General features: G+C 34.7%; 1 protein-coding gene across 5 annotated transcripts in view; it reads left to right on the plus strand.

Annotated features, from left to right (window-relative positions):
* The window catches only part of Idua (alpha-L-iduronidase), an 83,677-nt gene extending 79,463 nt beyond the window's left edge, over positions 1-4,214 (plus strand). For 3 of the 5 annotated variants that reach the window (XM_069828226.1, XM_069828224.1, XM_069828225.1), the window contains one exon: positions 2,707-4,211. In XM_069828226.1, the coding sequence (XP_069684327.1) occupies positions 2,707-2,828 (122 nt within the window). In that variant the 3' untranslated portion in view covers positions 2,829-4,211. Of the gene's footprint in view, positions 1-2,706 lie in introns of all 5 variants that reach the window. The other 2 variants (XM_069828227.1, XM_069828223.1) reach the window with 2 other exon arrangements.
* The last annotated feature ends 14,674 nt before the right edge of the window (positions 4,215-18,888 follow it).

The following is an 18,888-nucleotide window of genomic DNA, read 5'->3' on the forward strand; positions in this document are numbered from 1 at the left end:
CATTACCGCCCTTCTGGACAACGATCTGTTGGAAGACCATTAAAAAGATGGCATGAGACCACTGAGACAGCAACAGACCGTTAGGTCTAGTGCTTGAATTAGATGATGATGATAATGATGATGTCCACAACAAATATCTTTACGATATAAATTCGGATACTCTGCGTAAAATGACTTACAAGCGTTTTACTACCTAAGAATCACGTACAGACCGATTATTTAATCCTGACAGCTCGGCGACGCGAAAGAGGGAAAGTAATAGGAGTAGTGGGGAGAGCTCCGGAGTAGGGTTAAGGGCGAGCGTTCAGTAAAGAAATGCAGTACAGCTAAACTGTACTGGAAACACACTGCTCTACCGCACACGTGACATCCGATCGCTCTGAATGCAAGCGACTGACTAACCCGAACACCCCTGGCGTAACTTAATGGACTCACCTGACCCAGGCGCACATTGTCGGCGACTGTCAGGACTAAATAATCGTACTGTACAGTACTTAAGTGAACTTAGGATGTATGATTTCTTTACCAGTAACACTTATGTGTTAAGATGTAGCATAGTAGCCTACTTCAAAACAGCATACATCCAAAAAGACCCGATTCGACAAGTTCCTCCATTATGATCACTGCTATCGCAAATAATCACTACAATCACAACTGATAACACCATAGTTACCACTGATAACATCACTACTAACAACATCGTTAATATCAGTAATTATTCCATCTGCGCTAACGTCACAATTATCCGAACTACATGACAAAGATCTACCACCACGTATAATCGAATCGGCTGTTTGAGAAATCCCATGTCACGAAAGTACGATTATTTAGTCCTGACAGTCGCCAGCGATGTGCTTCTGGGTCAGGCGAGTCCATTTAGGCTAGTTACGCCAAGGGGTGTTTGTGTTAGTCACTCGCTTGCCTTCGGAGCGACCGAATCTCATGCGTGCAGTAGAGGGGTATGTTTCTAGCATAGTTAAGCTATACTGCATTTCTTTACTGACCGCTCCTTATCTCTAATCCGGAGCTCTCCCCACTACTCCTATTACTTCCTCTCTTTCGCGTCGATGAGCTGTCAGGACTAAATAATCGGTCTGCATATAGTTTTGGGGAAACACAAAAACTGTTTGAAAAAAAATACATGAGTTAAGAAGTGAAATATTTGAAATGGAATATGTTGGTAAAAATATAACGAAAATTTCTGTCTGAAAAAGAATATTTTTTTAAATAGAATATGACTCAAGTTTGAAAATGTTTGATTTATTTTTATTTACTTATACTGGCAAAGTTAAGGCCTTAGGGCTTCTCTTATATTTATGGAGCTTCTCAAAATCTGGTAAAGATTTAACAAAACAATCTCTTTATTTAATGAACTAGCCGTACCCGTGCGCTCCGCTGCACCTGTTAGAAATAAATATAAAGTAATTACATAATTAAAATAGGACGTTTGATCCAGGGAACAACTTTTACAACAGCGCAAGATAATCTGCTTCGCTCATTACCCAATTTGTTTTGCATTACATTTATTGCATATATATTTTATGTATTTTAACACGATTCAATTGAGCATAGTTAAAATTTGAATTATAAAATAATGGATTGCTAAGCTAACGTACTATTACTGGATACTAAATCAATACACTCTCGTTGTTCGTTAATTCTCTGAGATTAAAATGAGTGTACATAAATATTATTTTAAGAAATACAGAAAACGAATGTACAAAATAGCCTATCAAATTTTCTGTGCATAAGAAGCTATTTTAATCTTACCTGTCCTCGATTTACTCAGACGTTACTGTAATAACATTATAACATTATGTCCATCTAGAGAAACTACACTTTCCAATGGTGAAATAATAATTAATTATACAAATCGGTTAATTTAGCTTCTGATATTACTTCATACAAACACAGAAACATTTTCTGTAGCTATGTTTAATAGCTTTCGATTGTTGATGTCCAAGGCCCCTGTTTCGATCGTTGTTGTCCAAGGCCCCTTACAGACGAAGTCATTTGTTCTTAATTCATTGCACCGTCTTAGATGGCGTTATTTTAATTTTAAAACTCATTTATCTCATTAAATATCAGTCCTATCAAAATGTTGTAAAGAATAAAACTTATCGGAAATCATTTTAAAAGAAACTTTTGTTATGTAACATTTTTCACAAAAATCAATAATAAGCGAGATATTTCGATTTATCTAATTCAGGCCCCCTTATAACCCCCCTTCGAAATAAAGTATTTTGAATGCCATATAGCCTAAAATCTAAGTTACAACGAACTTAATTTATATTCCAATTTTCATATAAATCGGTTCAGCCATTATCGCGTGAAAAGGTAACAAACATACAGACAGACATACAAACAAAAATTTCAAAAATGCGATTTTCGGTTTCAGGGTGGTTAATTATATATGTTAGGACCAATTATTTTTGGAAAAACGAAAATTACCAGAAAAATTTCGGCTACAGATTTATTATTAGTATAGATTACTGGTAACTGAAAATTTGGTTAAAAAATAAAACGAATTTGATTCTCAAAACCAATAGATATTTAGAAGCTGACTTCATAATTTTTGCTTCATGTGAACAAATTTTACTCTAATCTGTATGAAATGTCACTAAGGACATAATTAACAGCAAAATAAGCAAAATATATGAGAAAATAATGCCATTTACGTGAAACCGTTTATTTGGTGTGTTTTAGGTACAAACGGCACTGAAGAAGTGAGAGGATGGTATAAGGTTCGCGCTGTGGACTATTGGGACAGACATGGGCCCTTCTCAGCGTCTTTTCAGTACCCTTCAGGAAACGTCTCCTGTCCGTAGACCTCAAACATAGGTCTCTAGAATCAGTAAAGACGCCAGTAAAAGTGGAAAAGGACACTGTAAGATAAAGAAAGTGTTGTTTGCTTGTTTCAGTGTACCGAGATACTCGAGATAACCATCCTGACTTCATCCTCTGTTCTCCAGCTCAGTAAACAGACTTTATCATGACCTTCATGACCTCAAAGGCGAGAATGTCGAGTTCTGGGAATAAGTAGCAGAAAACAGTTTTATAAGAGTGAATGAAACACCCGATCAATTAATCCTAATGTAACTGCAGACCGATTTAATTTTATATCTGAAAACTGTTAAAGATTCTACTGTACTCCAACCAGAAGAAAGTCTCAGGGGAATGAGACGCAGCGGGGTAATGCTGTGAAGGAATGTTGATGTCATAACGTCTCACACACACACACACACACACACACACACACACACACACACACACACACACACACACACACACACTTGGGTACACGTATCTCCATTGGCTAACTCTCACAGCACAAACGATAACATTGATACATACTTATACTACCCTAGTTACAAAATTAGATCACTGTTAATCTCCTGGTCTTTTATCTCTCCATTCAGGAAATAACATATGCAGGAGAGCGCATGTTTTTTAAACTGACGTTATAACGGTAATATGATCTATCTACTTCGCTCCAATAGATGACGCAATAGTAAGCACATTCCTTTCACGGTTAGTCTCCTGGTTGGAGAACAGTATTACATAACAAAATGTAGCCCAATGAATTGTATAGCCTGTGGAAACCTATCTTTATAAATAAGACAATTAGTAGCCTAGTTAATATACATAATACGTTAATATCTTATATTAGATGGAAAAATTACTTTTCTTGCAATTTTGGCTTCGTGGACGATTTTATATAACATATTTGATTGCACAAATAAATGTATTTGCTATTAAAAATATAATATGTTCAACAAATTTGGCAACGAGGTTAATTGGCACTCAATTTATTACGTTACTAGTATGTAAAATGTGGCTTGTTCTAGTGCTCATGCATATTTCAGTGCGTTATGTAACATGGGGCTCAATGCACTATTGCCATTAATTTTTGCACATGCATCCATGTTGTATCAGATGTTTCTTGTCTCTAATTTTCACTGGATAACTTTGCACCTTCATCTTACTACATAAAAAGTAAATAAGGAAGTTCAGATTTAAGATCGTAAGCCTAATTAACACGGCCACATTTTACATTGAAATTGGGAAAATAATTATGTGATCAGTCCCCAATTATTTCACATAATAAGATGGTTGACAACCCTTGAAATATTATGTTACCAGGTAGAGTACACGCATTTTATTAGCCTCCGTAGCTTTCAGTGTACAAGCCATTCTTATTAACATGTAACTGACTATACCAGTATTATGGCTCTCTTATTTTCATTGTAAATAATTAGTTTATTTAATAATAACATATTATAAAACATAAAACGTTATATGAAGGTGCTCCGAAAAAGCAAAGATCGTGTTCAGCGACAGTTCCGTTTTGATAAAATAACAGGAGTAAGTATTGCACAAATTATACATAATTCATAAAAAATAACTCTGTTGTTTTTAAACTAAAATTTTAATTCGAATGCCAGAGTATTATATATAATTCATAAAATATTTCTGTTGTTTTAAAACTAAAATTTATAATTCTAATATAAAATAGGCCTACTACACAAATTATACATATTAAGAAAATATCTCTGTTGTTTTTAAATTGAGATTTATAATTCTAATAGGCTATCAGTTATCAAAAGTACAACATTCCCCCATAAGGATATACATAAATATACTTGGACTTCTCCAGATGGATTGATACACAACCAAATAGATCACATCTTGATAGATAAACGGAGACATACCAGTTTAGTAGATATTCGAACTTTCAGGGGTGCAGACTGTAATTCTGACCATTATTTGGTGATTGGAGAATTAAGAGAAAGATTATCAGTAGCCAAGCGAGTAGAGCAACAAGTTATTATTACTAAATTCAATATTTTGAAATTAAAGGACGAGGAAGCTAAGCAAAATTATCAGGTCGAAATTTCGAATAGGTTTGCCACTTTAGAAAGTTCCGACGAAGTTGAGAAACAATTAGATGTTAATAGCGTGTGGGAAAATATCAGAGATAGTATCAAAATTGCAGCTGAGCAGAGCATAGGTTATTATGAAACTAAGAAAAAGAAACCGTGGTTTGATGAAGATTGTTGCATGGTAGTAGAAAGAAGGAAACAGGCAAAATTGAAATTCTTACAGGATCCAGTTGAGGAGAAGAGAGATAATTATTTCAATGAAAGACGGGAAGCAAGTCGTACACTTAGGAATAAAAACAGAGGTTACTTGAAGGAAAAACTGAGTGAGGTAGAAACAAATATTAAGAATAAAAACATTCGAGATTTATATAAGGGTATAAAGGAAATTAAGAACGGATATCAGCCAAGGGTAAACGTGATCAAGGATGAGAATAGTGACTTACTTGCAGACTCTCCATCAATCCTAAACAGATGGAAAAACTATTTTGCGCAACTACTAAATGTACATAGGCCAAATAGAAATGATCGGGACGAAATTGAAATACAAACTGCTGAGCCAATTATACCCGAACCCACGCTTTCAGAAGTCGAAATTGCGATAGAAAATCTGAAAAAGTACAAGTCTCCAGGTATCGATCAAATTCCAGCAGAATTAATAGAAGAGGGTGGAAGTGCATTATATAGCGAAATTTATCAACTTGTACTTGCTATTTGAGAAAAGGAAATTGTACCAGAACAATGGAAGGAGTCCATAATTGTACCTATTTTTAAAAAGGGGGACAAAACCAACTGTGGTAACATTCGAGGAATATCACTTTTGTTGACGTTGTACAAAATTTTGTACAATATTCTTTTGAGAAGATTAGCTAACTCCGTACGTAGATGAAATTATTGGGAATCATCAGTGCGGTTTTCGGCGTAATAGATCAACTATTGATCAGATTTTTTGTATTCGACAGATAATGGAGAAAAAATGGGAGTATAAGGGTACAGTACATCAGTTATTCATAGATTTCAAAAAGGCATATGACTCGGTTAAGAGGGAAGTATTATATGATATTCTTATTGAATTTGGTATTCCCAAGAAACTAGTTCGATTAATTAAAATGTGTCTCAGTGAAACATACAGCAGAGTCCGTATAGGTCAGTTTCTATCTGATGCTTTTCCAATTCACTGCGGGCTAAAGCAGGGAGATGCACTATCACCTTTACTTTTTAACTTCGCTCTAGAATATGCGATTAGGAAAGTTCAGGATAACAGGCAGGGTTTGGAATTGAACGGGTTACATCAGCTTCTTGTCTATGCAGATGACGTGAATATGTTAGGAGAAAATACACAAACGGTTAGGGAAAACAGGAAATTTTACTTGAAGCAAGTAAAGCGATCGGTTTGGAAGTAAATCCCGAAAAGACAAAGTATATGATTATGTCTCGTGACTAGAATATTGTACGAAATGTAAATATAAAAATTGGAGATTTATCCTTCGAAGGGGAGGAAAAATTCAAATATCTTGGAGCAACACTAACAAATATAAATGACACTCGGGAGGAAATTAAACGCAGAATAAATATGGGAAATGCGTGTTATTATTCGGTTGAGAAGCCTTTATCATCTAGTCTGCTGTCAAAAAATCTGAAAGTTAGAATTTATAAAACAGTTATATTACCGGTTGTTCTGTATGGTTGTGAAAGATGGACTCTCACTCTGAGAGAGGAACATAGATTAAGGGTGTTTGAGAATAAGGTGCTTAGGAAAATATTTGGGGCTAAGCGGGATGAAGTTACAGGAGAATGGAGACAGTTACACAACACAGAACTACACGCACTGTATTCTACACCTGACACAATTAGGAACATTAAATCCAGACGTTTGAGATGGGCAGGGCATGTAGCACGTATGGGCGAATCCAGAAATGCATATAGAGTGTTAGTTGGGAGACCGGAGGGAAAAAAATCTTTAGGGAGGCCGAGTCGTAGATGGGAGGATAATATTAAAATGGATTTGAGGGAGGTGGGATGTGATGATAGAGACTGGATTAATCTTGCACAGGATAGGGACCAATGGCGGGCCTATGGGAGGGCGGCAATGAACCTTCGGGTTCCTTAAAAGCCATTTGTAAGTAAGTAAGTAAGTAAATAAGTAATATCAGAGTACTACACAAATTTTACATAATTCATAAAAGTATCTCTGTTGCTTTTAAATTAAAATTTATAATTCTAATATCAGAGTATTATACAAATTTTACATAATTCATAAAATATCTCTGTTGTTTTTAAACTAAAATTTATAATTCTAATATCAGAGTACTATACAAATTAAATACAATTAAGAAAATATCTCTGTTCTTTCTAAGCTAAAATTTATAATTCTAATATCAGAGTACTGCAGAAATTAAACATAATTAAGAAAATATCTCTGTTGTTTTTAAATTAAAACTTATCATTCTAATATCAGAGAACTACACAAATTATACATAATTCATAAAAATATCTGTTGTTTTTAAATTAAAATTTATGGGTGCTATTCATAGACATTTTGCTAGCCCGCTCTACGAGCGTGCTAAACTAGCCCCGGCTATTGACTGGTTACTTGTACGGGATTCATATCATAACATATCGCTAACACTGGTTTATGAATGCGAAAAACGTTAGTTCGCTGATCATCTACCTGAAGCCCGCGCTAAGAATGTCTATGAATACTGCCCAAAAATTCTAATATCAGAGTACTACAGAAATTATACATAATTCATAAAAAATATCTCTGTTGTTTTTAAATTAAAATTTATAATTCTAATATCACAGTACTACACAAATTATACATAATTCATAAAAATATTCCTATTGTTTTTAAATTAAAATTTATAATTCTAATATCAGAGTACTACACATAATATATGCCTACATCATTTACAAAATACGTGTGGAATTAGAGTGCCTCGCCACTGATGATGTATACCGCAGCTATAGACGAAGCGTATGGTTTTAACATCTCCAGTAGACCACGTCCTATTAGCCCGGATAACTCTCACCGCATTGACGCCGGCAGTGAAAGCCTGCATTTCTGTACTACCCAATTTCACTACGATTTATTTTCTTAAGTTATAAATGGAGACAAATTACACAAATCATATTGAATACTCTGATTATTTCACAAACAGCTTAGAAAGCCAGTCTAAAATAGGTTCCTAGTGATCAAGTTGTTAGCAAGGCAGCTATATATAGTACTCTTACATAAGAAAGGTAGTCGAGAGACATTTATTTATTGTTTCAGGACCACAATTATAAATTAGCTTGAATTACTTCCAGCGGTGCAACTATCTCCCGTTGAGAAGCCCTTGGTCGAGACTTTCCTTTCTTAGCAAGCTCTAAATTTGGATACATATTGTCTGCCTGCCGTCTTCTTCTTGGCAGACCAACGTGTGAGGGACACTGCAAGCTGCATGGCTGTCTGGTGATATCATCTTCTTTATTTCGTTACTATCCCTGAACTTCAACACATTGTTCCTTGCTCGTTTCACTCTTTTTTTTTTTACAGACCAACGTATTGTAGTACGCAAAGAGAAATATATTATTACGTTCTTGCAATATCAGCATCCTTTGCTGTAATTTAAATGGTAACGTTCCTGGCTGTAACTTCAATAGACACAGGTTCAATTCCCGCAAATGTAGATTTATCTCCAGTAATGTGGAGCGTGATTCTGAACTCTGGTCCAGTGATGGGCTACAGTCCATAATACTATCGACAGTTATGACTTAAACTATCGAAATTATCGATAGTTATGGTAAATTATCGAAACTATCGATAGTCAAATTATTTCCAATACTATCGGTAGGTCAGGCGATTACTGATACAGCAGTATCGAAAAAAAGATAACATTATTCATAATATTATACGAGTTTTATATTGAAGTCAGGCAACACGATTCTTTTTTAGGAGTCGATTACAACGATTCAATCAGACATTACGACTCTTCTCTTTGCAACCGATTGTAGAATAAAAATATTCTACATCTCTCGCGTAGATGAAAGAATAGGCCCAGGAAGGATAGAGTCCTTTTACAACGAGAGTTGCGACATTGGATGGTCTCTTTCTGATTAGCTGGAACCAGTTTTCATGACCTCCATTAATCTACAAAATTATGCAAGATTGTGTCCTTAATTATAATTTATTAACTCAACTTTATTATCAAGTGCATAACTCCTATGTGACATATTTATCGATTTTCAGATTTTTGCTCTATTAAATAACTTAAATAGTGATACAGCAAATAATAAAATCTCCTATATGTAATTATATTTCTTTCTTTAGGAAATGTAAGAATTCACAATCCCCTATGTACGGCTGCCATAGGATGAATAAATGTGTTTTTTCCTCCTACTGAAAAATTGTATATTTTGCACATAGGAGTTATTGCAGGAACGACAACGATATTTTGCATTACATCCCTATTTAACTACTACACATATTTCAGGCACGTACTCATTTTTCACACGTAAATAAACAAATCAAATATTTTGTTTCCATTAATCAGTTTCTTTTATCACACTTCATTCACCCACAACTGAGTAATTTCACCGAGAAATATGTGTTCATTGAGATCTTCAGTTTCCTCAGAAATACTGTTCTCCAAAACTAGAAACTTAATCAAAGAAAGGTGAAACTATTTGCATCCGAACAAAGTGCTGGCCTCACGTCCACCCACATACCTCAGCAGAGGTGAACGATCATCCAATTAGTACAGAGGAACCGCCTGATCAGCACGATGTCCTCCAGCCGGTATAGCTGGTTTTCGTAAACGAATTTCACTACCTAGTGTAGCTCTCCAAATTTATCACGATGTTGAGTGAGCATAGACCCCATACACTGGCCGAAATTTCATGAGATCCAGCGATCATTCTGCTCATGATACCTTAGACCAGGACGTTACGGTGCGGGATATAAAATATCTGTATTGAAAGAAAAAATAGAATGAATTATAAACTCACCTTAAAAAAAAAAAAAAAACAGTGCTGGAAACAGAAAAATACCAAAAATAAATATCGATTTTAGTTCAGATAATTCCAGTTTCCTTCTTTCTTTCTTTAGTTTTTCTATCTTTATTTCGTTGTTTGTTTGTTTCTCTCTTTCTATCTTTCTTCCGTTCTTTCGTTCATTCTTCCTATTTTTATTTCTTCCATTCTTTCGTTCATTCTTCCTATCTTTCTTTCTTAATTTTTTTCTTTCGTTCGTTCGTTCTTTCTTTCTTCCTATCTTTCTTTCTACTTTTCTTTCGTTCTTTCTTTTATTCTACCTATCTTTCTTTTCTATCTTTCTTTCGTTCTTTCCTTCTTTATTTAGCTCTTTCTATCTTTATTTCGTTCTTTTTTCTTTGTTTTTTTCTTTCTTTCTCTTCTTTTCTTTCTTCCTTTAGTTTCTTCTATCTTTATTTCGTTGTTTCTTTGTTTCTCTCTTTCTATCTTTCTTCCGTTCATTCGTTCATTCTTCCTATCTTTCTTTCTTTGCTTTTTCTTTTTCTTTCTTTCTTTCTTTCTTTCTTTCTTTCTTTCTTTCTTTCGTTCTTTCCATCTTTATTTAGTCTTTCTATCTTTTTTTCGTTCTTTTTTCTTTGTTTTTCTTTCTTTCTCTTCCTTTCTTTAGTTTTTTCTATCTTTATTTCATTGTTTCTTTGTTTCTCTATTTCTATCTTTCTTCCGTTCTTTCGTTCATTCTTCCTATCTTTCTTTCGTTCTTTCTTTCTTTATTTTTCTTTCTTTCTTTCGTTCGTTTTTTCTTCCTATCTTTCTTTGTACTTTTCCTTTCGTTCTTTCCTTTGTTCTATCTATCTTTCTTTCTTTCCATCTTCATTTAGTTCTTTCTATCTTTCTATCGTTCTTTTTTCTTCCTTTCGTTGTTTATTTCTTTCTTTCCTTTTTTTTTACTCTACGAAGTGAAAATTTCCCACTTCGTTTCGAAGTTACATCTAACGAACAGTGTTGAAGAAAAAATATAAATGAATTTTATTTTTTAGTTCCATATAATGTAGCCATTTTCAATCTAATTCAACTCGTGATTAGTAGTTACAAAGTAGAACAGATTTCTATTGTTGCTCCCCTAACCTTCACACTTCTTGGCCCCGTCTGTAAATCATCATGTTCCATTCACAGTTACATGGAGACTACAATTATCTCGAATTAGCATCATTGAAGACTCACTTGTTTCCTAGCATCACGCCAGACGAAAATAAGTGTGAGGAATTATGAGACGCAGTACTAGTAACACACAGTTCAGCTCATCGTATTGACATCAACCCTGAACCCAGCACTTCGTCACTCACTTTCATTAAAAAACAGACCACCAGCCTACAAATGATGTAGGATAGGTCGGCATAATGTGGTCCATTCAGTAACAAGACACACTAATAAGCACTGTGTAAAGTAATATGGTTATATGTACCCTATTTTATGGACATACATAAACTAACTTGGCCATTTTTTCACTGTATCCACAAATACAATACAATTAGGCCCGATTGTATAAACCATTTAATCTTAGATCAGAGGTTAAATTGATCCTTGTTTCAGCTAAACTTGGAATTTTGTGTTGTATAAAGTCTAATCTGAGATTAATTTGTCTCAAACTAAAGTCAACTTTGACTGAAGAAATTTCTCCGATTAAGTTAGATAATCCAAGTTCAGTTATTTCTTTTCTGTTTGAAATATACGAGTGACAGATTGTGCAAATAAAATATCCATTATTATTAATATTAATAGATATGATAGATACATTTATATATATTTCTTTCAATTTCTTGCCTTAATACACAAACAATCTTATATTTTATAAGGCTCTATCGTGTTCAGCAGTATCAAATAACATAACCTATAATTATATTATGTTTATAACAACCATTAATTATTAATGGATATGATAGGTACATTCATAAATTTTCAATTAACTGTATTACTAAACGAAAATTGTCGTTTTATAAAGCTTTATTATGTTTAGCAGTATCAAACACCATAACATGATAACAACTCGGAGAACAGTCAACCTTCTTCTTATTGTCCGCCATTATTTACATTGCACAAAAAACCAGTGTCTCCAACAGAGTGTACGGAAAGTCGCCAAAAAGTAGTTGTAAAGTCGCTAGATTTCTCATTATCAACAAAGAAAGATTAAATTTTGTCACTATGGGGTGCTAAAAAGGTCACTAAATCCCTATGTAAGCAATATAAAAGTTAAAAGAAATTGTTGTTGAAAAAGAGTTAAAGTCGCTAGATTGGCAACACTGAACAAATCTGTCCGCGCATCACGTATTTCACCTGTTTATGCGATGTTGCCAAATCCTTTTCACGTGAACTTAGATTGTATTTGAACCAAGGTAATTTGATCGCAGAAAAGTTTTATACAATAGAAGAAGTGTCTGAACTCGGTTCACTTTCCGATCTTCGATCAAAGTTGATCTTTAGTCAGGGAGTTTTATACAATTGGGCCTTAGTAATACATTTGGGGCACCAAATTCCAAAATCCGTCTTATCTACTTTTGGACGAAATTGTGGTAGCAGTAGTTTCTGAACCTACTTCATTTTGTTTCAAATTATATTGGAACATGATGTTCAAAACTACGTTTTATTCAGTGCTGTCATAGTAATTATTTTTCTTTGCCATACGCCCCATCCCTTGTTTTTTCCCTTGAAATAACTTATATTTAACTCTCCTCTCTCTATCTCTCCAACTGTCATTTAATGATTTTTTTAATATTAAAGAAGTAAAGAAATTGTTTTGCTTTAAATTTTAATTGTACAACAAGCTTGATTTAAAGAATACACCATGTAGCCCCACAGTAGATGCACACTTGTCTCGATGAATCTTGGAGTGTGTATTTGCGGCACTTCTTATTTTTCAACCATTATTTTATATAATTCTGGATTCCAGTGCTGCAGAGGTGGACAATTTTTGTGTATGAACATCAAACTACATTAGGAACAGCAAGAGATGATCTAAGATCTGTACAGATCTCCGTGTACAAAACTTAGGCACCCATATGGCGGATGGCTTCGTACAGACAAAACTTTCTTTTCCTCGTACGATTAATTAAAAAAAATTGTAGGTTCCCATACGATGTATGGCCCCGTATGGCCTTCATGACAGCACTCCTTTTATTTCCTTCATTTAAAACGTTAAAAATCTACAACTGTTCCAAAAAAAGTCCAATTTACTAGTGTATGTTCCAAAACCAATCTTGTTGATGTTGTTTCCATTAACCGCCTCATCCTCATACAATCATAATTATTATTGTATTTAGATGATGATGATGATGATGATGATTTCATAATGTTTTTTTTATCCATTTATATCTTCTTTAAGAGAAGAATTTGGTTGGTATTTAAAAGTTTATGAACATAGTCCGAAAATGAAATACGAGTAAACCAGTATGGAATATATTTTATTTTATAGCTAGTCAGCACTACAACAGTTACAACATAGAGCTTAGGTTGTTTGTTACGCAAGGTTATGCCTGCCTTTCATAGGAAGTGTTTTTGGTGAATCATTGTAGTTTAATAATTCAAATTTTAAAAACCACCTTCACCAATTTCTTATTTTATATTTATATTTTACATTTAGCACTTTACATTCAGCTGAAGAGACATTTCTTCTCATTTAATTTATTTTTCTGTTTTCACCATCAGATTAATGACTTTTGATAACATATTATTTGGTTAATGATTTTGAAATAATGAAATGTCATTACTTCTTTAGTAATGTAATTAATTTCTTTTCAGCTTAATATTTTATAAGATTCAGGAAGGAACAGACATCAAAGTAGCATCTTTTTAAGAGAGAAGGCCATCAATTTGTTTTGCTTGCAAATACCCTCAAATTCCTGAATCCACATTGTTCAGTGTACGGTTTCAATCACTATCTTGTCCAAACTATTATACCATACTTTATTATCATCCTTAAAGTTTGAACTCAGCGTTGACACCATCCTTGAAAATATTAACGAAGCGTAATGATGCTCTCTCTAGGTATTCAGTTTTAACTTCAACTCTTCCCAGGTCCTTTTACTCACTTTTGATGACAACAGATTGAGAGACTCCCAGGTGCTTTGTATTCAGCGTAGACTTTGCGGTACACATCTAGTCGAAAATGTCTTCCTGTGATTGATCATAAACGCGTTCTTTAAGCGGGCACCGACAATCAGTTCTATCAAATCCTTTGCGACCTGTGGTTGAAAGGTGAGAACGTTGGTATGAATCCTAAGAATTTCTCAAAACTCTCTTACCTCACCTGGAAGGTTTTTCCCAGGGATGTGGTGGTTAGATTTGAGTTTATTATAAGATTATCCTAAATTACGATTCCAATTATGCTTTTCACGATCAGATCCTTCTTTCAGCCTTTTCTTCCTTAAAAATCTCTTCAGGAATACTGTCCATTTCAGTGGAAATAATACCCTAGATCATATATGTAACAGATAACTCATCGCTATGTTAAAATCGGCAGCACTTTGAAGAGAACAACCTCCAGGATCGCCACCCGTCCGCCGTAAACGAACACGAGATGGCAGTACAGTCGCTAATGCAATTCAAATAGGAATTATGACGTGACTCCTTATGTAACAACTAGATGGCAGCGTAGTAAACCTGACAAAAGTTGTTAACCTCAAAGCCTATAAGGCCGACCTATCTGGATATATATGATCTAGGATAATACCAGACAATATGACGAACTACTAAAGTAAACGCACAAAGACAATGTGATAATGAAGAACACAAACAAATTCTGTCAATAAGTTTGCCAAGTTAACAGGAAGATAAAAAAAAAAACAGATTGTGCAACTGAACACGGCACTTGAAACGGTTTGACATTCTAGTTAATCTTTGTACCACTTCTACTCATCTTCTTTCATACTTCGTCTAGTATTCTTTTACCCCATATCTAATAAAATAAGCTCTCTCATCTCATCTCATCTCATCTCATCTCATCTCATCTCATCTCATCTCATCTCATCTCATCTCATCTCATCTCATCTCATCTCATCTCATCTCATCTCATCTCATCTCATCTCATCTCATCTCATCTCATCAAATGTGCAATTACATCATACCTGATGTAATCTCTCACCTCAAAGCTCATCTTACCTCACTCATGCCTCATCTGACCTCGACCGACCCCAGTTCCCCAGTCTAATTCTCCATGCTCACCTCAACTCACCTCGCCTACATTTTTGTGTCTATAATGAAGCATAACTGAGTTACATTCGGGACGTGAGGCAAGGCTGCAGTGACCCATTCTCCGCCTCATTGTCATGCAGGCGGCGTGCCGCCCGATGATTGTTTAATGTGCGCCACGTTCCTGCGTCGTTCACCGCGATTTCGCTCGCACGTACACAATCCTCATAATCTGGAACGCTACATTCCAAGTCACTGGCTAAGTTGAATCACACGGCCACGACTATTTGCTGTAATGGGATGCGTTCTAGATGGGAGTTCCGTCGTCTGTGCGGAAAGGGATTCGCTCAGATAACCGTGAGCCAATACTATGATCATAGGACTACCTAGTTCCGATTTTTCCTTGCGTTTATTATTGAGAGGGGAAGTTATGTACCTAAAAACAAGTAATTTAATTTACTGGTAGATACAGAAACAAAATAGTAATGTACGTTACAAGAGCGGTATGTTGACGTTTTCATGGTCGAGGAAAAGATTGAAAAAGCGAAACGTAGTTGAGCTTTTTTAATTTCCGAGAACATGAAAACAAACATACCGCTCTGTGTATCGTACATTATTTTGTGCGAAGATCGTTTATTACATACCTGAAAGACGAATTTCTAATTAGTTGCAATGAAATATCCATGTTGGTTTCTGTTTAATGACGGCAACTTCGGAAAACAAAAATATCTTTCTTCAACATTGTTGCTATAAAATATTTTCTGTGTTTACTCCAGCAGGCCGTGATATACGTCTGTCTTTTTTTCCCAGTCTATAAATGCGAACTTAAAACAAACGGTAAGGTTATGTAATGATTTATTTTTCATTTTAATATTTTAAAAATATTATTCATATAACATATTGCAGTAATAACATCGGCATCTCAAATCTTGTTGATTTTTTCACGGCTTCCTTAATGTTACTTGTATCAGGAATGCAATAAGTTTCGTGGTGTAGTAGACTTTACTTAATTTTTGCAAATATTTAAAAACAATAATTAACATTGCAATTTAGGTGAAATTGCAGTGGTAAGTTTCCAATTTATAATTATTACTATGCTAAACGCCTCTAAAAATAATATGTTAAAAGCCTAAAGCAGTAAAATTAATGTCGCGCTTAAGCGGTAAGAAGAGGGAAATTGTTATGTGTGTAAATTTGGGAATACTGAATATGGTATTTCACACTTACCGCGTATTGGTTCTGTGCGGAAAACAAGCAAATACGCACGATCTCGCACAAAATTCATTATACGTACTTTCTTGTTATGCTAAGTAGAGAGGAATTATTGTAGAGGAAGTGTTGCAAATATGAAATAGACAACAAAAATATGAAATAGTGCAGTGGTTCTCAACGGGTGTGCCGCGGCACACTACTGTGCCTCAAGATTAGCTAGGTGTGCCGTGGAACTTCCAAGACTTTGTGATATTGTTGGTAAAAGTAATTAATATAGTTTGATTCAATATTTCTTTTTTTTAAAGAGAACAAGAGAATAATATTCTAGCACTTAAAGCAGCTGTGACGAATCTGGAGCTGCAGTGCTTACATGCGACAGACAGCTTATGAAGTAAGGAGACGGAGGAAAGGTACTTGGCATGAAAACTACAACCAGTGGTGGTTCCTGTACTAACATCTTGATCAATCCCGCCGATAAAAATCTCAAGCTTTGCTGTATCAGTAATGTCACTGCTATCATCAAGAGCGAGTGAATAATATACGATTTTTCTTGCTTCTTTTTTTAACCTTCCTCTTGAATATAATGAGGAATGTCCTAAATTCTTCTCTCGATACTTGGTTTAGAAATTCGTAGTTTTTAAAAATCAAAAACTTCTTATGGACAAGTTATTTAAGCTATTTTAATCATTACTCTTTTGAGAAATTCTGTTCTATTAAAAGGCTTAGAGCACAAGATATTTCAAACCCTATTAGGTAGCTGACTTCCTTACATTTATTTATGCCATCATTCTCTTCCTGGCTATGATTTAAGACATGTCAATTCCTGGCGTTTAACAGTTCGTTGGCACATAATATTGAATCAGTTTTTTTACAATGCTATTATTAAATGAATAACTAATAAATAGTTACCCTCATCTAAAGATTAAGAAGATTAAAATTGAGATAAAACCTAATAATTTTATCCTTCTAGGGAGAAGATCTAAAAATATCAAGATTCATGCACGTATAGAAGAATTATAGAAACACATACTTAGTGGTCAGTAATAATAATAATAATAATAATAATAATAATAATAATACATTATTCAGCGTGATAATTAATGTTTCTATATAATCCTAATTGAATCGTTGAGCAAAATAACATATTACATTTTGTCCGACAGAACAACAAAAAATTCTCCTTCTCATTCTTTACGAACCCACCTCTTACTGCTTGTAGAGGCAGAGTTTGTAAAGCGACATGATACCGCCACTGATTGCCTTCAGTACGTGAATGAAACACACAGAAATGTACAGGAAACTCCTCGTACCCGTTTAATGATGTAATCACGACACTCGCTTTGGTCACCGCTGAAAACTTATTTTACAGAGTATTGACTTACGCCATACAGCAAAAGAAATGAGTTACTAATGATAATCTTGAGTTTGTCGTTTCTTACACTAAAGTTCAATTCGTGGTGGAATGAAGGCATTCGCATTTCTTGTTCAAGTTTCGCTCGCGTTTCTTGTTTTTTCATGTTTGTGAGTGTCTTAAGCCCAGTCCATTTTGTTCCAAGATGCTAAATATGGAATTAGATACACTTGCTTCAGTTGACGTTGAGGGTAATTCCGTACATTCTCGTCAACAAATGTGATGTAACTCAGTAATTGACATTTCATAATAAAATTATATCAGTTGACTCATCGAGCTGTAGTGAATAAATAAATTTCTAAATTATAGATATCAGCTCAAAGAATTTTGAGTGACCACAAGGGTCCTGAATACAATAAACATGTACAATATAATGTGATGTGATACATTAAAGAAAAAAGAAAGTTAATTGTTGAAGGCAAATATAAGTTGATTAATTGAAATAGAGATGATGATGTAATATCTGAAGAGAATCCTTGATAATATTTATAAGAATAGACATTACATAATCAAAAGGAATGTGATGTTCCTTAAGATAATTCCATGTGAATTTTGTGATTGAACCTCTACTGCCAAACAGCAAACCAATGACGGACCATTGTTTAAGAGGGACGTTGTACTTTTGAGAAAGATACGGCAGACAAGGTTCATATATGGACTTCTTCTCAATATAACTTCGGTGGCCTGATTTAGTAGAGTCAAGAACAAGAGCCCGTTTTAAGCGTCCGTTGATAGCAATAATGTCTGCCCGTCTAAAAGAACCATCTGATGATACACAATGTACTTCCTCATGAATCTCCCAATTTAAAGTTTTTAACGATATCGCCAAAGCATGTCGTACACGATGATGTCTAGCATTGATCAGCAGCTCGCCTTTGGGGCATTGTCCAAGCACGTGTCCAAGTGTTTCAAGCTCACTACAGTCTGGATGACGGCAGCGGGTTGTGCTTAGAGTTCTGCCCGGTATTGCGCGAACCGCCGAAATATTGCTTGACATTTTTAAAGCATTGGTCCATTCTGAGGAAGATAGGCCCTTTTGATTGCTTACCCATGAGTTAGCCTTGGGGAGATCACTATAAACAATAACCCCTTTACCACGCAAGGTATGGTTTGTCCAAGTTTGGAATGCGTCATTTCTTAAGTGTTTGCGAATTTTACGACCTGACCACCATCGCTTAGCTTTTCATATACATGGCAATGGATACCTGAAGACGTGTCATCAATCCATCG

Source organism: Periplaneta americana, chromosome 6 (genome assembly GCF_040183065.1).
Source record: "Periplaneta americana isolate PAMFEO1 chromosome 6, P.americana_PAMFEO1_priV1, whole genome shotgun sequence".
NCBI lineage: Eukaryota > Metazoa > Arthropoda > Insecta > Blattodea > Blattidae > Periplaneta > Periplaneta americana.